This window comes from Thunnus thynnus, chromosome 13 (genome assembly GCF_963924715.1).
Source record: "Thunnus thynnus chromosome 13, fThuThy2.1, whole genome shotgun sequence".
Classification (NCBI taxonomy): domain Eukaryota; kingdom Metazoa; phylum Chordata; class Actinopteri; order Scombriformes; family Scombridae; genus Thunnus; species Thunnus thynnus.
In genome coordinates, this window is record NC_089529.1 from 22,765,153 (window position 1) to 22,786,130 (window position 20,978).

Here is a 20,978-nt window from a genome sequence, read left to right on the forward strand (position 1 = left end):
TGTAGAAACCATTTCTACTCGCAGAATGCGTTTATACTATTTATTGATCATTTCCATCTGTATTTTTTGATAACCCTGATAGCGAATTCATCATTCAATAACCCAGAACATGATCAGGGTGTCTTCTGAACACTGGAAAATATGTATTTGGCTAAACGTTTCAGGGAAAATGGAAATGATGTAACTCATATCAAACCCGACACTCAGGAGTTTTCAGCCTCACGTGACTGAATGGAAATGACGATAAATGATGTAAAATATAAATGTATTTAACTGTTATTATGGATAAAGTTAAAGTCAGGAAGAGTCTGCCTGTCAGCAAGAAACATTTTAATGGAGGAAATAACATCATGAAAAAAATCTTTCTAATACATGAAGAAAGTTGTTAATGGTTCTTTTGTTGATCAGGTCGACAATTAATAGATTTTAACCATATGATGAATCAGAAAACAAGTAAAGCATAAAACTTGGGAGTGATACATTTAAATTGAATCTATAATCTGTCTCCACTTCGGTATGAAACTGCAGTGATGTATCAAATCAGTCTGATCAGCTGCAGCGTCCAATCAATAACTGATATCCAATAAGGGGGCGTGTCGGCCGGTAAAAGACTTCCGTGAAGGCTGCTCTCGTGTTTCCTCGCTCCTTGTTCCTCGGAGCAAAATAAGAGACTTGGGACGCCCGTCAAAATGGCACACCAGGAACAACTTCCGGTTCAGCGAAGAGCGAGGAAAACTCAAATGAGAGACTTGAGATACACCCAGAGTGTTTTCAGCTCATGGAAGTTGATTGTAACATTTCGTCGCCTTAAAAAGTCTTGTTCAGTGTTTGGTTGTGATAAAAGAACCTCTAAGGAGTGGGCTGTTCAGTTTCCCCGGTGAGTACATTTTGTTTTAATGGTTTTAGCTCTGTTTTTCGCAAGTGGAAATTAGCATTTGCATTATCACTGTTAACCATAGATTGTAAATGCACCGTGCTAACCGAGCTTGCAGCTAGCGCTATAGTCAGCTCCACCAACTCGTCCAATACGATGGTCACTTCTGGCTCCAAAAATCAAACATGGCGACAGCCAAATCGCTAAACTCGAGGCTTCAAAACATGTATAGGTAAAGAGACTTTTTTTTCTCTTTATACACTACGGCAGTTCGCAAACTTTATGATGTTCATATTGTTCCTGTGGAGAATGACAGCAGTATTAACATCGGAAGAAAGTTTGCGAGGTTGTCAGCTGCAACAGCTGTTAATGCAGGCAATGCAAAAAAAAAGCCACCAAGGCATCTCCAGTGCACTCTATGCACCTAATAACTCTGTAGCACAGTCGTATGTTCACTGAAGTGATTTTGCACAGAAAAAAAAACAATTAAAATCGTAAATGATGCAATATGCATAACATTACAAGATTTTGTTAAAAATGTACCAGTGCAACCAAACATCCATCTTTGCATCTCTCCTCCAATCCATCCTTTTTACCCCATGAAATTGAGGTCTTCACGCATTGTATCTCAGTAGCTAAACTGCGATAGGGGAGAACTATCTCAAACTCCTGCACCCCTAGCAACCAACCATCCAATCAATTGTCACTATCTAACTTTTCTATCTATGTAGAGTTTGTATTTTACCGTGCTACCCTGGATCTATATCCCTTTGCAGTTAGCCATAATGCTGCTATAGGCAGCTAGGAGTTTTTCAACTGTGCCATGTTAATAATGGAAGAATATTAAGGCAAGCATTGTCAGGCATGTGGGGTTCGTTGCGTCATCTGTTCGGACTAAAATAAGCCCTTCCACGTCAGGTGGTGCAGTATGTTAAAGCACCTAGTGTTGTTCATTTAAACAAACATATAGGGTAAGACAGTTGTCTGTTTTCCATGTTAAGCATATAATGGTGAAGTTTAGCTGAACAAAATTTGGTCAAACACCAGTTTGTGTTCTGATGCAAAACCTGAACGATGTTACAGGAGGCCCAACCTTCGATAGCTCAGTTGGTAGAGCGGAGGACTGTAGGTCAATAAAGGCAGTTATCCTTAGGTCGCTGGTTCAACTCCGGCTCGAAGGAGGTGTTTTTCATTTGTACATTGTTAGTGTTGGAAGAATATTCAAGGCAATGGTTTTCTGGCACGTGGGGTTCATTGCCTCATTTTCTACGACTGAAAAAAGCCCTTCCACGTCAGGTGATGCAGCACCTGACCCACTTCTATGTCAAAATTGATATCACCTAGTTCAGGGGAGGTCATATTCACCACGTGTAGTGGTTCTGCAGTGACTTTAACTAGATTAGTAGTAGGTTTGTGATGAATGTTGACATATTTAATGTGGTAGTTGTTTTCTATGTTAAATTCATAGTGATGAAATTTTCCCAAAATGAATTCAATCAAACATCAGTTTTTGTTCCTATGCAAAACCTGAACAATGGTTCAGGATGCGCTCCCTTCGATAGCTCAGTTGGTAGAGCGGAGGACTGTAGGTGGAAAACGTTAGTCATCCTTAGGTCGCTGGTTCAACTCCGGCTCGAAGGAGATGTTTTTCATTTGTGCATCTTTGGAAAAATGTGTGGTCAATCCTTTTCAGCATTGTGGCTTGCAGTTCTTGATTTGTTCACACACAGAAAAGCTCTTCCACGCCTGGTGGTACATAAAGTGGTTGGCCTCAATGTTGGACCTTATAGAAGTTAGACAAACTAAGAGGACATTTTTACTGGTTTGGTGGTGAGTGTAAGTAAATAGTTAGTTTATTCCTCATAAACGTTCTTGCTTCAAGCAAACATGTAGGGTGAAAAAGGGACGGCTGTTTGTCATGTTTAACGCATTCAAATGTTGAGGTCTTACTAAACAAAGTTTGGTTAGCCATCAATGTCTGCACCCATGCAAAACCTGAAGAAAGGTAGGCTACATGCTATACTGGATAGGTCAGTTCAGAGAGCGGCGGACTGTAGGTTGATAATGGCAGTAATCCTTAGGTTGCTAATTCAACTCCGGCTCGAAGGAGGTGTTTGTTCCTTGTTAATATCAGAAGAAAATCAAGGCAAGCGTTTCCAGCACGTGGAGTTCATTGCTTCATCTGTTAGGACTAAAATAAGCCCTTCAATGTTGGGTGGTGCACTATGTTGTTGCACCTAGCCAAGGAGAGCTCATGTTGACCGTGTGTAGTGGTTGTTCAAGGGCTTTAAGTAGATTGGTAATACATTTGTCATGAATGTTGTTCATTTAATCAAACATATAGGCTAAGACAGTTGTCTGTTTTCCATGTTCAGCTCATAATGGTGAAGTTTTGCTGAACAAAATTTGGTCAAACACCATTTTGTGCTCTGAAGGAAAACCTGAACGATGTTACAGGAGGCCCAACCTTCGATAGCTCAGTTGGTAGAGCGGAGGACTGTAGGTTGATAATGGTAGTTATCCTTAGGTCGCTGGTTCAACTCCGGCTCGAAGGAGGTGTTTTTCATTTGTAAATTATTAGTGTTGGAAGAATACTCAAGGCAATGGTTTTCAGGCATATGGGGTTCATTGCTTCATCTTCTGGGACTGAAAAAAGCCCTTCCACGTCAGGTGGTGAACACCTGGCCAACCTCAATGTCGAAATTCATATCACCTAGCCCAGGGGAGGTCATGTTCACAATGTGTAGTGGTTCTTCAATGACATTAAGTAGATTAGAAGTAAGTTTGTGATGAATATATTCCTTTTAAAGACACATTGAATGTAGCTAATACATGTGGTTGTTTTCCATGTTCAACTCATAATGGTGAAGTTTTGCCAAACAGAATTTGGTCAAACACCAGTTTGTGTTCCCATGAAAAACCTGAACGATGGTACAGGAGATCCTCCCTTTGATAGCTCAGTTGGTAGAGCGGAGGACTGTAGGTTGATAATGGCAGTTATCCTTAGGTCGCTGGTTCAACTCCGGCTCGAAGGAGATGTTTTTCATTTGTACATTGTTAGTGTAGGAAGAATATTCAAAGCAATGGTTTTCAGGCACATGGGATTCATTGCCTCATCTTCTACGACTGAAAAAAGCCCTTCCACGTCAGGTGATGAACACCTGACCCACTTCTATGTCAAAATTGATATCACTTAGTTCAGGGGAGGTCATGTTCACCACGTGTAGTGGTTCTTCAGTGACTTTAACTAGATTAGTAGTAGGTTTGTGATGAATGTTGTTGTTTTAAAGACATTTAATGTGGTAGTTGTTTTCTATGTTCAACTCATAGTGATGAAATTTTCCCAAAATGAATTCAATCAAACATCAGTTTTTGTTCCCATGCAAAACCTGAACAATGGTTCAGGATGCGCTTCCTTTGATAGCTCAGTTGGTAGAGCGGAGGACTGTAGGTGGAAAACGTTAGTCATCCTTAGGTCGCTGGTTCAACTCCGGCTCGAAGGAGATGTTTTTCATATGTGCATTAAATCATTGGAAAAATGTGTGGTCAATCCTTTTCAGCATTGTGGCTTGCCATTCTTGATTTGTTCACACACAGAAAAGCTCTTCCACCCCTGGTGGTACATTAAGTGGTTGGCCTCAATGTTGGACCTTATAGAAGTTAGACAAACTAAGAAGACATTTTTACTGGTTTGGTGGTGAGTTTAAGTAAATAGTTAGTTTGTTCCTCATAAACGTTCTTGCTTCAAGCAAACATGTAGGGTGAAAAAGGGACGGCTGTTTGTCATGTTTAACGCATTCAAATGTTGAGGTCTTACGAAACAAAGGTTGGTTAGACATCGATGTCTGCACCCATGCAAAACCTGAAGAAAGGTACATGATATACTGGATAGGTCAGTTCAGAGAGCAGAGGATTGTAGGTTAATAACGGCAGTAATCCTTAAGTCGCTGGTTCAACTCCGGCTGGAAGGAGGTGTTTGTTCCTTGTTAACATCAGAAGAAAATCAAGGCAAGCGTTTCCAGCACGTGGAGTTCATTGCTTCATCTGTCCGGACTAAAATAAGCCCTTCAACGTCGGGTGGTGCACTATGTTGTTGCACCTAGCCGAGGAGAGCTCATGTTGACCATGTGTAGTGGTTGTTTAAGGGCTTTAAGTAGATCAGTAGTACATTTGTCATGAATGTTGTTCATTTAATCAAACATATAGGCTAAGACAGTTGTCTGTTTTCTATGTTCAGCTCATAATGGTGAAGTTTTGCCTAACAAAATTTGGTCAAACACCAGTTTGTGTTCTGATGCAAAACCTGAACGATGTTACAGGAGGCCCACCCTTCGATAGCTCAGTTGGTAGAGCGGAGGACTGTAGGTTGATAATAGCAGTTATCCTTAGGTTGCTGGTTCAACTCCGGCTCGAAGGAGGTGTTTTTCATTTGTAAATTATTAGTGTTGGAAGAATACTCAAGGCAATGGTTTTCAGGCATATGGGGTTCATTGCTTCATCTTCTGGGACTGAAAAAAGCCCTTCGACGTCAGGTGGTAAACACCTGGCCAACCTCTATGTCGAAATTGATATCACCTAGCCCGGGGGGGTTGTGTTCACAATGTGTAGTGGTTCTTCAATGACTTTAACTAGATTAGTAGTAAGTTTGTGATGAGTATTGTCCTTTTAAAGACACATTGAATGTAATACAGGTGGTTGTTTTCCATGGTCAATTCATAGTGATGAAATTTTCCCAAAATGAATTCAATCAAACATCAGTTTTTGTTCCCATGCAAAACCTGAACAATGGTTCATGATATACTGGATAGCTCAGTTTAGAGAGCAGAGGACTGTAGGTTGATAATGGCAGTAATCCTTAGGTCGCTGGTTCAACTCCGGCTGGAAGGAGGTGTTTGTTCCTTGTTAACATCAGAAGAAAATCAAGGCAAGCGTTTCCACCATGTGGAGTTCATTGCTTCATCTGTTCAGACTGAAATAAACCCTTCAACGTCGGGTGGTACACTATGTTGTAGCACCTAGCCGAGGAGAGTTCATGTTGACCTCATATCAAATTGATGGATTGCAGTTGGAAAAACACGAGGTCAAAAAAACTACTCTTCAAAAATCAGAAGTCAAAGGTCCAAGCAGCACAGTGTTCTTTAATGCCAGCAGAAAAGGAGAGCAAACAGTGCAAGAATTCAACACACTATCACTTATTTCTTATGATGTTTATAAAATCACCCTGCATAGTTTAATATTGTCTGTTAGCACACCATGACTCTCAATGAAAATACACCACAGTGTTTGTTCCTTGTTAACATCGGAAGAATATCAAGGCAAACGTTTCCAGCACGTGGGGTTCATTGCTTCATCTGTTCGGACTAAAATAAGCCCTTCAACGTCGGGTGGTGCACTATGTTGTAGCACCTAGTCAAGGAGAGCTCATGTTGACCATGTGTAGTGGTGTTCAAGGGCTTTAAGTAGATCGGTAGTACATTTGTCATGAATGTTGTTCACTTAAACAAACATATAGGGTAAGACAGTTGTCTTTTTTCCCTTTTTTTTTAAAGGTCTTTATTGAATTTCACATAATTAAGATTTACAAGAACAACAACAATTTACATTAACAATAAAGTGCAACCAGTGCCAAAGTGCAAAAACATCAATAAAGTGCGAAAAGTTCCAGTATTCTTATATAAAGTGCTGTCAGTTCATAAGTCCAGTATGTTCCAGGGGGAAGTGCTAAGATTTGTCCGTAGTTCTCCTCCTCTGGAAGTCAGTATCAGTTTAACTACGGTGTCACTGTCGATCACAGCCTCTTGTATTATCATGACCATCTGGTTTTCCACAATTTTGAAAATACAACCCAAATAATTAATTATATTAGTTCAGTATGCTTAGATGGCAATTTATCATCAACAATACAATACATAACAGAATTGTAACATAAATTAAAGTTTACACCAACAGCTTTCAGTTTGTCCCAGACTTCCTGAGCTCTGTAACAGTTCATTAAGAGATACTGTTGGGTCTCATCATCATTGAAAATGATCATTTTTTTAGTAACATAACAACTCCAAGACACAACAGCTCTAACAGGAAGTCTTCCCACAGATATCAGCCACCGGACATGTCTAATGTCATCAGCATATGCGATAGCTGTGACCTTGTGCGCATGTCCTACCAATGTTCCCATAATACAACGATCTTCATTCATTTGTTTAATTAAAGGGCTGATTGCTAGAACATATAGAGCAGCGCTCAAAGGGCAGCCCTGCTTTACACCTCTCTCCACTTCAAAAGACTCAGTTAAAACACCATTTACATTGACATGAACACTTGATTTAAAATATAGACATCTTACCATATGATTAACGCCTTCAGGAAAGCCGTTTGCATTCATCACGGCCCAGAGATAATCTGGAAATGTAGTCTAAGGCTTTTTCTTGATCTAGTCCAATAATATAAAAACCTTTTGTGTCTTCAGGTTTATGTAAGATTTTTCTTAAAGTGCAGAGATTATCCCACATCACCCGACCCTTAATTGCACAAGTTTATTCATTTTCTTTAATGTCATCTAATATATAATTCTGTTCATGACTATCTTGGCAAATATTTTATAATCAGTATTCATGATAGTAAGGCCATATTCAGACCAAATCAGGCGGTGCGGCATTCAGCCGCAGGGTCGAGTGGAGCGGCTGTCCCGTCTTTTTTAAAATGAGTCGACAGCTGACTACAAACCACATGTAGTGATTCTTCAATGATTAGTAGTGAGTTTGTAATAAGTGTTGTTGTTTTAAAGACACATTTAATGTAATACAGGTGGTTGTTTTCCATGTTCAACTGATAATGGTGAAGTTTTCCCAAAATGAATTTGGTCACACATCAGTTTCTATTCGCATGCAAAACCTGAACGATGGTTCAGGATGTGCTCCCTTCGATAGCTCAGTTGGTAGAGCGGAGGACTGTAGGTGGAAAATAGTAGTCATCCTTAGGTCGCTGGTTCAACTCCGGCTCGAAGGAGATTTCATTTGTGTGCTAAATCATTAGAAAAATGTCAATCCTTTTCAGCGTTTTGGCTTGCCATTCTTGATTTGTTCAAACAAAGAAAAGCTTTTTCACGCCTGCTGGTACATAAAGTGGTTGGCCTCAACATTCGACCTTTCATTACGCTAATTCTGTGTTTCCTCGTGTCCTCTTTCCTCCATGACCCGGAAACCGATCTCACTCCGCCATCATGGAGGATCTTACAATCCTTTAAATGCACCTGAAGGAGACTAGGAGTGAGGAGCGAGGGGAGAGGAGGCTCCAGGAAGAGCTTAGAGCAAGGAACCGCAGGTGTATCTAAACTAAGTTTTTTTTTACCGGACGGCAACACCCTTTTGATTCGATGTGTTTATTGATTGGTCAGCTGATCTGACGGGACAGTAAACAGGCGGGCTGTTGTTGTAATAAAGCAGATCAGCAAAACTACCTGTGGAGAAGGAATGAAAGCAAAACAGCAGTCAATCATATTTGTTCATAAAATTAAAACTTACTCAGTCATGAATCACAAAAAACACTGTTGTAACTTTCTTTTTCTTCATAAGCCAAGAGGCTTCTCCTTTCTTCTTCTCCGTTTAAGTACGTGTCAGCTCCTTCAGAAAAATGTGACGCTGCACAGCTGCATGTCTCCTATAAAATCACCCTGAGCCTGAAAAGCACGTCAGACTTTCACAAACTAAATAACCAATATTTTCTTTATTTATATTCATATTCTGCAGGCTACAGCTGTTTTTATTGCTCCCTTATGTCAGTTCTGTTCTTTCAGTAATTAACGGATGTCTATTTGTGTTTTATTCTGTGACAGACAGACGCTGCTATAGATCTATAATCAAATGATAAAATTGGAGCAGTTATCAGGTGTTTTCCTTCCAGCTATCACTATGTAGAAATTATTAAGTAACAGTGTAAAGTATTAATTGATTGTATGAATGAATTTTGAGTTTAAACTTTAGAGTTTAAACTGTTTATGAACTTAATAAGTTCTACATATTGAGAGCTGACTTCTACATATTTAACAGTTGAGGCGATGTGCGTCATGAGTAGTTGTCGTCTCCGCAAGATGACGCTGGAGTAAGCGAGGACGTCTCGTTTGGTGAATTAAATTCCTCCTTCCTCACATCGCTCTCTCTCATCCTCGTTGGGAGGAGCTAAGACGCGAGGAAGAGACGCAAGTGAGGGAATCGAGGAGACACGTTAGCGTAAAGAAAAGCACCCATTATATAAAAGGCAAGGAATATGGGAGGGGGGGCTGGGAGCTATACAGTTTGGTACCAGATTGAAAATAGTTTTTGTTAAAAATGTCTCTGCCGCCATCTCCAGAAATGCTCTCTGGGTTGGAGATCTCTCAATGTGGAGAAGGAGGAGAGGGAGAGCCAGACATGGTAAGATAAGATAATTATGAATAGATGTAATGAGATATTAGATGAAATTATAAAGAAGAAACGTGTGCAATTAAAGGGCAAGTAATGTGGGACAGTCTGTATTTTACCAGAAATCTTACACAAACCTGAAGACACAAAAGGTTTTTATATTATTGGCCTTGATCTGGGCTGTGATGAAGGCATAGAGTTTCCTGACGGCTTTATTCAGATGATGTCTATTTTAAATCAGCTGGTGCATCATCTGGAAATAAAGCTGAAATAAAGCTGCTAACGTCAGCTAGTCCAGTTCATAAAAACTTCATAAACGCTGCATCGGTTGTTAAACTATCACATTCAGACCGATATGAAGAGTCAGTCTGTCAGTCAGATTGTCAGGTTTTATCATGTTTTATGTGAGTAGTCCGCTTTCATAAAAGGACAACAATATTAAGGCTCAACGTTTTGTAATGCAGTTTGAAACACTACGTGGGCGGAGCTGCTGAGTTCGGCGTCGCCCAGCAAAGTTCGCGCCACCTGTCTTCTCTTACGTCCGCAGACACGCTTTAACTAGCGAAGCTCAGCTAAAATGCTTCATACTCGACTCTTAACTCGTCAGAGACTAGATCAGTAAAAATGAGCGGAAGAGGCAAGGGAGGTAAAGGACTCGGTAAAGGAGGCGCCAAGCGTCACCGTAAAGTTCTCCGTGATAACATCCAGGGAATCACCAAACCCGCCATCCGCCGTCTGGCTCGCCGCGGTGGAGTCAAGCGTATCTCCGGTCTGATCTACGAGGAGACCCGGGGTGTGCTGAAGGTGTTCCTGGAGAACGTGATCCGTGATGCCGTCACCTACACCGAGCACGCCAAGAGGAAGACCGTGACCGCCATGGACGTGGTTTACGCACTGAAGAGGCAGGGCCGCACCCTGTACGGCTTCGGAGGTTAAACCTGATCCTGATCCACTGAGACCGGAACACAAAGGCTCTTTTAAGAGCCGCCACCTCCTCTAAGAGCTGTCCTGTTACAACTTAAGTACGTTAACTTTATTGTGAAGAGTCATGTACAACTAATTGTGCTATTTAAAAATACTATTTCCATTATGAAAGCCCTGTCAAGGGCCCTCTTGTGGTTTCTGGATCCCAGGTTTTGGTTCTCTCTAAACAGTTCAACAGCAACAACACTTCACTCTAACTCATAACAATGTAATTATTCTAATATAGCCAGACTGTTTGAATGCTCAAACACTTGCTTTTTCAGTCATTTCAGTTCAGTCAAAATGAGATCACATCATGAAGCTGTATTTGTTGTTACAGCATCACACTTAATACAATTCCTCTGATTTGAAATTACTAATTTTCTGGAGGCTGCTTTGCTTTCTACAGGTTAATATTTATTTAATTTGTAACTTATTCTAATTCAGGCTTTATGCTTACATAATGAGAGGGGCAAAGATCCCACATCGAGCCCTTTATCAAATGCGTTAACTTGTCGTCGTCATAGACTGTATAAAATATAGTCAAATAAATTTCATGATGTGAACTTGGCATTTTTTCTAGGAAGACACCATACATCACTGCATTATAGTTTACATTGACATTAAAACCAACACCTGCCATATTTCCCCACACATCTTTAGATCTCTGGCATTATAAAAGTAAATGTTCAATAGTTTTATTCCCATTACAACTGTCAATAGGGCACTTTTTAGTTTTAACATAACAGCTCCACTTGACAACTGCTCGGATTGCTCGTCTCCCAACTGATATGAGCCACATGGTGTCTCATTTACTTTCTGATAAGCTTTTACTAGAAATATTTTTCATTCATACCTGTGAGTCAGAGTCATCTAAATTTGTGCAGGGGAAAATGCCACCATACATGTTATCACACAGTTAAATGTATATTTTTTTACAAGACATTTCGACCTAGACGATATATAGGTGTACAACCTTAGTCATAAAGTCACTGTACATAAGTTTATAATATGGAATAGAGCTTCTCGTCCCTTTTTTTTTGGTCTAGCTCAGGGCTTCACCGATTCACATCGCCTTTCTTTTGATGCCTGATGCAGTGTTTTTACAATAAGCTATCATTCATTTTAAACCCAGGTCTACAGCTCCAAGGCCTCCATTTTTTTTTTTTTTTTTTTTTTTTACTTTTGTACAGTTACTGTCTCTTTGTGACTTCCTTAGTGGTGTCCCTTATAAAATTGACTGCCATTTTATTTTTTATTTATTTATAGTTTTTATTACTTATTTGTACATCTAAAATCTTCATGTCATTTCTATGAAGGACATTAATCACAGGTTGTGTGTCTTCCCTTCCAAACCAGACCTTCTGTTTTGTTATGGTATAGTTTTGCACCAGATACTTCTTCATATAGCTGAGGGTGTTCATTTACTATGTCAAGTTCATTTTGGTTCTTAATTATAACAGTATTATCATCAACGTATGCTAAAACAACCACCCGCTCCCCACGACTGGATCTGGTTCCACTCAACCTGTTGTTGTCCTTAATTCTCTTCAAAAGTGGATTTATAGCTAAAACATAGAGGGCAGCTGATAAAGGTCAACCTTGTTTGACACCTCTGCTAATTTCAAATTTTTCTGTTAAAACTCCATTAACATTGACCTGAACTACAGATTGTGCATACATCAGTTTAATTACATTAAAAAAACCTGCTTAAAACCATATGCTTTTAACACCTCCCACAGATATTCTTGAGATATAAAATCAAAGGCTTTCTTTTCATCTAGGCCTATAATGAAAAATTCATCCCCAGAATTATTACCGATTATGTCTCTCGGTGTGGCTAAATCCCACATCACCCTTCCCTTGATAGCGCATGTTTGTTCTTGCTCATCTTCAACTATTTGTCCATCAACATTTCGAATTGCAGCGACATTTTAATTCTGAAGTTTCTTTTTGTACAGGTTTATCAGGCCATGAGTAGTATTTTTTATCTTCATTGTGCACTGTGTGCTTATGGTGCTTGTGAACTGGTACGTGTTAGTACTTGTGGACTCTGGTCCTGGTGAAGCCTGTATAATAATAGAACCAAAGTTCTCATTTCTGACATTTTTTTTAGGTAATCTAAGTACGATATACTAATTGAATTACTATGATTAAAGTAATACTATTTTTGATGAATATGTTTTTTGTGTATATAATATACATATATGTATATAGTATATATATTTTTAATCACATGATGTATATTAGTATATTATGTTAGGTTACGTGTGATATACTGGATGTCTTCTAAATATACAGATTATTTACTCTTACTTAAAAGCAGTTTGAAAGTACTACAATGAAATGTTGCACTTTATTATGAAATCCCCTACAAAGCGGAAGCCTTGTAGACTAGTGACAAGAGCTTTTCTCTGATTGGGCGATTATATTAACGTTCACTCTGACCAATGAGCGAGCGCTGGCTGCTCTATATAGCCGGTTCTCGCCGTATGCGAACTTATTATCTATTCTCTCGAAGATAAAGAAGAAGAATGTCTGGACGTGGTAAGGGTGCCGGTAAGGTCAGAGCAAAGGCAAAGACCCGCTCCTCCAGGGCCGGGCTTCAGTTCCCAGTCGGTCGTGTTCACAGGCTGCTGAGGAAGGGCAACTATGCGGAGCGTGTCGGTGCCGGAGCCCCCGTCTACCTGGCGGCTGTGCTGGAGTACCTGACCGCTGAGATCCTGGAGCTGGCTGGAAACGCTGCCCGCGACAACAAGAAGACCAGGATCATCCCCCGTCACCTGCAGCTGGCTGTCCGCAACGACGAGGAGCTCAACAAGCTGCTGGGCGGAGTGACCATCGCTCAGGGCGGCGTGCTGCCCAACATCCAGGCTGTCCTGCTGCCCAAGAAGACCGAGAAGCCCGCCAAGAAGTAAATCAGGACTTGGCTGACTGCTGGAAACCAACCAAAGGCTCTTTTAAGAGCCACAACCGACATCTAAAGAACGTGTTCTGTTAATATTTGCTGATTCATAGTAAACAGTTAGTCTGCACACATAGGAACACTCATTCAAACTTCTGCAGACATTCACATAATTTCCATAATTTATATTGTAGATTACATTATAGTTTCAAAGACAAACTTGAGCAGGGGCTTTCTCAGCAGAGTGACTGAGTTACAGATTTTCACTCCAAGGAACGGATGTTGAGAGAAAACAAGCACAACTATGAATATAATCAGCCGGTTGATACCAAGACAGGACTAGTAGAGCATTTTATATATATATAGCCGCCTCATAGCTCTACGATGAAAGGCATTAAGTGATATTTGACACGCATCAATTGATGCTCCTCTGGCGCACTGCAAGCAGTAGATTCGGAATGCCAACACCACAGAACCAATATAGTGTCATTTTGTTCTTTGTATATTAACCGCTGCATTAGTTGGATGGAATGAATGAAGAGTAATGCAGAGGAAAATTAAACTAATAGCGTCTGTGTCTGAAGTCTGTCGACTGTTTGTGCTAAATGTGACCGCTGCGGAATAGCTCGTTTAATTGCACTATCGCTCTCTATTTCGACAATTTACCTCAGAAGAACATTACATATGTATAACGTGTTTAAATATATTAACTGTAATAAAACCTGGTATATTGTGGCACAAAATAAACTAATAAGACGTATTGCTCTATCAGAGAGTTAGTGGCTCTTAAAAGAGCCGTTGTGTTCGTGGAGCAGAGGACAGTTTAAGCTCTCTCTCCGCGGATGCGGCGGGCCAGCTGGATGTCTTTGGGCATGATGGTGACCCTCTTGGCGTGGATGGCGCACAGGTTGGTGTCCTCGAACAGGCCGACCAGGTAAGCCTCGCTGGCCTCCTGCAGAGCCATGACAGCGGAGCTCTGGAAGCGCAGGTCGGTCTTGAAGTCCTGAGCGATCTCCCTCACCAGGCGCTGGAAGGGCAGCTTGCGGATCAGCAGCTCGGTGGATTTCTGGTAGCGACGGATCTCTCTCAGAGCCACGGTACCGGGCCTGTAACGGTGAGGCTTCTTGACGCCGCCGGTGGCCGGGGCGCTCTTACGGGCAGCCTTGGTGGCCAGCTGCTTCCTGGGGGCTTTGCCTCCGGTGGATTTACGGGCGGTCTGCTTGGTTCTTGCCATTTTTCGCAGTTATTCTTCTGTTTCAACAGAAACACAGTGAATATCGACTGTCTGCGAACTGCGTCTTTATAAAGGAGCTGCCGGAGTCGCGGCGCCGCTCATTGGTCCAGGCCGGGAGGAGCGCGCGCTGCAGCTCATCTACTGTTGGACAAGAAATTCAAATTAAACCCCGCCCCCACATCAGCTGACTAACGGCTCCGGAAGAAAGAAGAAAACAAAGGAAACACGTTAATATCTATGACAAGAGTTCAGTCATATCTGCTTATATACAATTATATGTTCACATCCTCTCCTCATTTCTTTCACTTAAGTCCAGGGCCTCATTTACAAAACCATTTACAAAACCATTGGATTCATACCAAAAGTGTATGTCTGTAAAAGTCTGTGCACAAACATAAATGCAAGAATTTTTCCCTTTTATAAATCATAATCAACTTGAAAATGTGCAAAATTTATTCACCAAACATTTTCTGCTGTCTCGCCTTCATCAGGGTGTCTGAGGCCACTTCCGCTTCCCTTATAGACAATTTATGGATTCATCATGTGACCCATAAATACTATAAATAGTATTTACAACATCATCATTAACCCTTCTTCAAAGTATCATTACTCTCAGTTAATATAACAATTGTAAGATAAATATCAATGTGCAGAAATACAGAAAATATAGTATTACAATAATCCCTCCTCAATATTGTCTAGCAAATAGTAACTCGATGATGAGTGAATGATGATATCCATTCCTCAGTTAAGGCATCAAATTCTGTGATCTTTCATTTCATTATTCAGACTCATCTTTCAAAACACAGTGTTCACATCACCTCCAATACTTGATATTTATGAATAACCCCAACTGTCCATCTGTATCTGATCTTAACACTTCCATCAATGAATGACATATACTTTTATTTATTATTTCTCTATGATAGTTCCTCATTTAACATTCTCAGTGCCCAATTTAGAGATCCCCCTAGACCTGGGGTCCGTTTCACAAAGCGGGTTTAGTGAAAACTCAGAGTTTGTTAACCCTGAAATGAGGGAAACTCTGAGTTTTCCGTTTCAAAAAGGGAGGTAACTCAAACCAGAGAAAGAGGGATAACTCTAGCCTGTTTCAGAGAGAGGGGTAACTTAAGCTCTCGGTCAGTTACCGTAGTAACAGACTCTATGAACCTAACCTGGTCAGGACCAGGTTTTTCTCAATGAACCTCGAGTTTCTCTCAGTCTCCGCCCTCTTTCAGAGCCACACACTCCATTTGATTTCCTTATACATTCAGTCAGCAGGCGAGTTTTGGCGTAGCCTAGTTCTGCCGTCTGTCATTTAAAAAAATCATTAAAAAAATCAGAGTCAGTATATTAGAAGTCCATTAGGCACAGTAAGTGGCGACTTTTTCACTAACATGGCATGTCCTTTTGATAACGATCCCGTGGATGAAGGTGCAGCATTACTGCGCAGAGAATTAAATATTCGTTGAGAGATGGTTATCAGACCGCGGCATAGATGTTCTAGCATTTCCAGACAATTATCTCTTTGAGCAGTACCCTTTCACGTCACAGTCCATCATCTACATACACAACCTAATCCGTCCTTACATTTGCAACATTACCAATCTTAGTCATGCTCTTACATCCCAGCAGATTTTGTGTGTTGCGCTGCGTTTCTTTGCAAACGGAAGTTTTTTGTACAATGTCGGAGCCAGCCACTGGCCTTCCTAAATTCTGGCTTAGGGCCAGCTCCTCTGCCTCCGTTAGAGGTGGCGGTGCTGGACCACCACCCGTTTTACGGGCATCTGCCTTCTTTCTGTTGGCTGAGTAGAAGTCTGTGTTAGTTTAAATAGGCTTAATTATTTAACAGAACATGATGTAGATGAGAAGACATTTATGTGTGTGAAACCAGCATTATGTTGGGGATAAAACAGCTGCTCAGTCAAACAGCCACTTAATATTTACTTTACAATGTAAAACATGATCAAAATGAGGTTCCCCCATGAGATTATTATTGAGGTTTTACTTTTTGTGTTGCACTTCTTTCTGAAAACATGCTCAAACTCGCCGTATGAGTGAATTAAGATTTCTAGCCCTAGTGGGGCGAAAAACGCAGCCCTCCTCTTCCCCGTTGCCATGGTGACTCGTTGAATCGGGGCTTAATTGATGCTGGCTTTTTATAGTTGTGGTGCACGCGCTTAACTCCAGGTGAAACTACTCCGAGTTGATTAAACTGACTCAAATCAGCTGTTCTGGAACCGGAAACTCAGAGTTTCTTATCTCAGAGTAGATTAACTCAGAGTTCAGGATTAGACTCAGAGTTTGTTGAACCTGCTTTGTGAAACGGACCCCTGCTCTATGTGAAAAGTGTCCTGAGATAACTTCTTTTGTGATTTGGTGCTAAATGAATAAAATTGACCTGACTTGATTCTCAAAACAAATTTTCTCACAACACCAGCATTTCATGTTGCTTCCACACAGAATTCAAATAATTATCTTTAATTGTTCATGTTCATTGTGTAAATCCTGTGTGTGAGGGACTGCAGATGAAATCTGCATCACATGGTAAGATTTATGTTTAATACTGTACATGGTCCCTTACAAGTACAATAAATAAAATAATGCCACAAATAGAACTGAACAGGTGAATGTTAAAATTCAATTAGTTTCTTTTTTATTGAAATAAAAAAAAACATTCAGATATCAAGATTGGACAAATAAAAAATTAATTTGCTGGATGTAAAAACAAATTGTAAACATGTGCATGCTCTTATTTGATCTGATTCAGGCTGATAAACTATGACTGAAACACACTGAAACAATAGAAACTACATGATCCATCAACATGTTTCATATAGCTGCAACACCTGCTGGACAAAACATTCACCTACAGTCAGTGCAGGAGCAAATACACAAACTTAAAGATGATACTATTTAGATGTTGTGTTTATAGCTTGCTGTCTGTTGTCTGTGTGTGTCTGTTGATCAGTTAATACAGCTTTATGGTTTTAATTTGTCATCAAAATCAGATGAAATGTTTACTCTCTTTAGTTCAGTCTTTAGGTTAATGTGGATACATTTGACGTATTTAATTATATATTTATTTATTTAACCAGAAGTAACACAAGAAGAACGCAAGTAATCTGCAATGTTCAGATATGGAACAGATATGGAACCAGAGAAATATGATAGAGTCACATTCCTCATGAAACATTTATTTAATGTGAAACTTGAACACTTCGTAACAGTCTTCCTGCTAAAATTCAGCAACTTCCTTTAAATATTTACTTAAAACTCATTTTTATAAACTTATATTTTTGCATGAATTGGTCTTTACATTCATGTCACTTATAACTTCTACTCTCTGTTGTACCAAATCATTTCTGTTATATTATTGTTATTGGCTGTTTGTTTTTTGTAACTTTGCTTTGAAAACAAATAGGTGTTATTTATTATGAATGTGTCACTCAGACTGTTGAACTTTGGGAAGTTTAATTTTGCACAGAACTCTGTGTTTCTGTGCTGCTTTGTCCGTCTGGCACATTATAATCCTGTCAGGAAGGGATCTTTGCAGTGACACAGAGCTGTTTAATGTGGACATGTGAGTATTGTTTAAGATTTATCCTTCAGTCTGTTTCTACACAGAACCTATTACAAGTGATCAATACTTTTCTCAATTACAAATATCACAAAATCAAAAACAAAATCTGGTCAGACCATTACTTTGGCGCATGCTCAGTATGACAGACAAGCCAGCCAATCCTGTGTGAGCAACAGCACAGTAAGATTTACATGCAGTGTCTATAAAAGTAGCTCTGGCCAGTATGAGGTCATCCTGCGGAAATATCCTGCATCAGTGACCATGCCTGATCCAGTGAAAGCGCCGAAGAAAGGCTCCAAGAAGGCCGTGTCCAAGGCCACCAAGACCGGCAAGAAGAAGAGAAAGACCCGCAAGGAGAGCTATGCCATCTACGTGTACAAGGTGCTGAAGCAGGTCCACCCCGACACCGGCATCTCCTCCAAGGCCATGGGTATCATGAACTCCTTTGTGGGGGACATCTTTGAGCGTATCGCCGGTGAGGCTTCCCGCCTGGCCCACTACAACAAGCGCTCCACCATCACCTCCAGGGAGATCCAGACCGCCGTCCGTCTGCTGCTGCCCGGTGAGCTGGCCAAACACGCTGTGTCTGAGGGCACCAAGGCCGTCACCAAGTACACCAGCTCCAAGTAAAGCCGCTGTCTGTACCATCAACTCAAAGGTCCTTTTCAGGACCACCCACAACTTCAATTGAGAGCTTTAATCCTTTAATGCACAATTATATTTTTCTGCTAGTTCACTTGAATTTGCCACATTATTAGCTGTTAAATGTTTTGTAATTCATCAATGAACTCTACAAATAAGTCGTTATGTTTATATAGGAAAACAAGGACGTTTAGGACATTATCAAAATTACATCATCCGGTCCAAGTAAAGCCACTACTGTCCTCACCCTACCTGTCACCCTCCATATACAACTGGCTGTATTTATCAGGTGATTTCTAGGATTATTGTGTAAAACACATAATTATGACCCCTTTTTGATTAATATGCGTTGAAGTAAAGGTCACATATGTTTATATAGTATATTTTGTCAGTTATTTAGAGAGAACAACTGCAAAGTACAACATTTAAAGCCAACTTAGACAAGATAACAACAGTCAGCTCCCACACAACTTGCAGTTATTTATTACAGTGAAATACATGACTTTATTGTAAGGAATTACGTCTTGTGCAGAATATGAATTCGTGAGGAACATGTGATTTTGGGTTATAAACATGTGTGTTAGTCAGTTTATTAATATCCGGGTCTGGGTTCAGGTAAATCGATAAAGAATTGATCCTCCCCGTCGGGGAATCGAACCCCGGTCTTCCGCGTGACAGGCGGAGATACTGTCCACTATACTAACGAGGAATGGTGATTTAAAGGGCAATTCCGCAGTATTTCAACTATCTGTAGGTGTTATTTAATAGTTTATTATTAGTATTGTTTGATTATTCTAGATATTTACTCTATTTAGATTAGATTCTGATCGTAGTTTTGTTAATAGATAGATAGATAGCTCCATTCTGCAGCTACTCCTCTGTCGCTCCAGGAGGCTGTGGAGAGGGTGTCTGCTATTGTCCATTATAGCGTTCGGTTTGTTCAGTGTGCCACAGATCTTAGCGGGTCCAATCTCCTGCCCAGCACTGAGCCTGCTTTTTTGACCAGCTTGTCTAATTGCTTGGTGGTCTTGTCTGTAACGCCACCACCATGTGGTAGAACATGGTCATCATTTCCACACACACATCAATTGACCTCAGTTTCCGCTGGAAGAACAGGTGGCTCTGCCCCTTCCTGTAGAGGGCGTCGGTGTTAGAGGACCAGTCCAGCTTGTCATCCACAAGGACCCCTAGATATTTGTAGGTGTGCACCACTAAAATGTCCACCCCACAGATTTTCACTGGCTCCAGAGGGGGCTTAGACCTGCGGAAATCCACAATCATGGATGTGATCCACGCTCATGGATCAAGAAGCCATTTCCCAAGTTTAATTAAAAAAAGTATAATTTAATGACACAGAGTCTGAAAAAAATGACACCTGCCTTTTAAGAAATTGATTATGTGTAACTTAAATTACAAGATATAATCTTAAAACACTTCAGGTTCCCAGAGAAAGAAAATACAAATGCAATACAATCACAGGACATGACCTCTGTGTCCTCAGTGCAGCTAAAAGGCCTGAATTAATAAGAACATGTTTTAAGTCACATTTAAATATCGAATAAAAATGTTATTAATCAGATTTACTCCAGGGAGGAACTGATCACATCATGTTGCAGACACAGTGATATCAAGTTATGTCCCTGTACATCAGAACAATTATTGTAATCTTTAAAAAGAGGGTTATTAACTGTTAAATTGTGTTTTCAGTCCCGTTCATGTTCAATCTAACATTTAGTGGAGACTTTTTAAGTATTTTAAAGGCTCATCTAGTGGTCTGTGGTGTTAGTTCATGCTATATACTTATCTTTATACAAGTAAACATTAAATGTAAAAATATGATATATAACATCATTGATTAATCTGAGACTTGACAGAATTTGGCAATTGAATACTTGTATGCATGTTTTGGTGATTTCAAAACTTTTAATTGATCTTTCATTGACTGTGAAACCTCCTCTCAAGACAGGCTTTATTTATTCTCATATTCTTTTTACTTAACAAGATAACATTATATATTGCGACAACAAGAAAGGTTTATTGTAAAATGACACGTTGGCAGCAACAGGCTGCTGTAGTGTTTCTACACAAACTGAAGCTGATATCACAACGTCCTGTACCACAGAAGACAAAAACGTTATTATATTGCAATCTTTAATCTGATGATTACTATAAAAGTGTGTTTTCAGTCCCGCTCATGTTCAATCTAACATTTAGGGGAGACAGGAAGTCTTTTCCAGCGGATCCATCAGTGACAGTCTGTGTAACCGCCCTGAGTCATCGACAGTAACCGTGTGTTTACCTCCACCGAAAACGTGTCTGATTAAAAACTAATAAATCACGTCACTGCACTGGTTTCAGCTTTATTGTGTCCTCAGACGTCT

The 20,978-nt window shown here is 40.2% G+C and overlaps 4 protein-coding genes, 1 long non-coding RNA gene and 8 other non-coding genes across 13 annotated transcripts in view; 10 read left to right on the forward strand and 3 right to left on the reverse strand.

The window, feature by feature from the left end:
- Window positions 1–15,859, reverse strand: part of LOC137195964 (uncharacterized) — an 87,305-nt gene extending 71,446 nt beyond the window's left edge. Inside the window, exon 1 of the long non-coding RNA XR_010931187.1 lies at window positions 15,349–15,859. This is a non-coding gene — a long non-coding RNA (uncharacterized lncRNA). The remainder of the gene's footprint in view (window positions 1–15,348) is intronic.
- trnay-gua (transfer RNA tyrosine (anticodon GUA)) lies at window positions 1,967–2,055 on the forward strand. The gene is given in 2 exon segments: window positions 1,967–2,003; window positions 2,020–2,055. It is a non-coding gene; the product is annotated as a tRNA-Tyr (tRNA).
- On the forward strand, window positions 2,427–2,515 carry trnay-gua (transfer RNA tyrosine (anticodon GUA)). Its single transcript is given in 2 exon segments — window positions 2,427–2,463; window positions 2,480–2,515. It is a non-coding gene; the product is annotated as a tRNA-Tyr (tRNA).
- Window positions 3,341–3,429, forward strand: trnay-gua (transfer RNA tyrosine (anticodon GUA)). The gene is given in 2 exon segments: window positions 3,341–3,377; window positions 3,394–3,429. It is a non-coding gene; the product is annotated as a tRNA-Tyr (tRNA).
- On the forward strand, window positions 3,821–3,909 carry trnay-gua (transfer RNA tyrosine (anticodon GUA)). The gene is given in 2 exon segments: window positions 3,821–3,857; window positions 3,874–3,909. It is a non-coding gene; the product is annotated as a tRNA-Tyr (tRNA).
- Window positions 4,289–4,377, forward strand: trnay-gua (transfer RNA tyrosine (anticodon GUA)). The gene is given in 2 exon segments: window positions 4,289–4,325; window positions 4,342–4,377. It is a non-coding gene; the product is annotated as a tRNA-Tyr (tRNA).
- On the forward strand, window positions 5,203–5,291 carry trnay-gua (transfer RNA tyrosine (anticodon GUA)). Its single transcript is given in 2 exon segments — window positions 5,203–5,239; window positions 5,256–5,291. It is a non-coding gene; the product is annotated as a tRNA-Tyr (tRNA).
- Window positions 7,791–7,879, forward strand: trnay-gua (transfer RNA tyrosine (anticodon GUA)). The gene is given in 2 exon segments: window positions 7,791–7,827; window positions 7,844–7,879. It is a non-coding gene; the product is annotated as a tRNA-Tyr (tRNA).
- LOC137195039 (histone H4) lies at window positions 9,864–10,260 on the forward strand. The gene has a single exon (XM_067607113.1). The coding sequence runs from the start codon at window positions 9,895–9,897 to the stop codon at window positions 10,204–10,206; it is 312 nt and encodes a 103-aa protein (XP_067463214.1). The 5' UTR covers window positions 9,864–9,894; the 3' UTR covers window positions 10,207–10,260.
- LOC137195956 (histone H2A-like) lies at window positions 12,732–13,182 on the forward strand. Its single transcript, XM_067608686.1, has one exon. It carries the CDS (start codon window positions 12,768–12,770, stop codon window positions 13,149–13,151), a length of 384 nt encoding a protein of 127 aa, XP_067464787.1. The 5' UTR covers window positions 12,732–12,767; the 3' UTR covers window positions 13,152–13,182.
- LOC137195953 (histone H3) lies at window positions 13,914–14,401 on the reverse strand. The gene has a single exon (XM_067608683.1). It carries the CDS (start codon window positions 14,370–14,372, stop codon window positions 13,962–13,964), a length of 411 nt encoding a protein of 136 aa, XP_067464784.1. The 5' UTR covers window positions 14,373–14,401; the 3' UTR covers window positions 13,914–13,961.
- A 2,317-nt stretch (window positions 15,860–18,176) lies between the features above and the next one.
- On the forward strand, window positions 18,177–18,663 carry LOC137195961 (histone H2B 3-like). The gene has a single exon (XM_067608692.1). The coding sequence runs from the start codon at window positions 18,217–18,219 to the stop codon at window positions 18,583–18,585; it is 369 nt and encodes a 122-aa protein (XP_067464793.1). The 5' UTR covers window positions 18,177–18,216; the 3' UTR covers window positions 18,586–18,663.
- A 571-nt stretch (window positions 18,664–19,234) lies between these two features.
- Window positions 19,235–19,306, reverse strand: trnad-guc (transfer RNA aspartic acid (anticodon GUC)). The gene has a single exon. It is a non-coding gene; the product is annotated as a tRNA-Asp (tRNA).
- Between the last annotated feature and the right edge of the window lie 1,672 nt (window positions 19,307–20,978).

What these genes read in the sequence shown, in the direction of transcription:
- LOC137195956 (XM_067608686.1), top strand. Translation starts at nt 12,768, where the DNA reads ATGTCTGGACGTGGTAAGGGTGCCGGTAAGGTCAGAGCAAAGGCAAAG.
- LOC137195953 (XM_067608683.1), bottom strand. Translation starts at nt 14,372, where the DNA reads ATGGCAAGAACCAAGCAGACCGCCCGTAAATCCACCGGAGGCAAAGCC.
- LOC137195961 (XM_067608692.1), top strand. Translation starts at nt 18,217, where the DNA reads ATGCCTGATCCAGTGAAAGCGCCGAAGAAAGGCTCCAAGAAGGCCGTG.
- LOC137195039 (XM_067607113.1), top strand. Translation starts at nt 9,895, where the DNA reads ATGAGCGGAAGAGGCAAGGGAGGTAAAGGACTCGGTAAAGGAGGCGCC.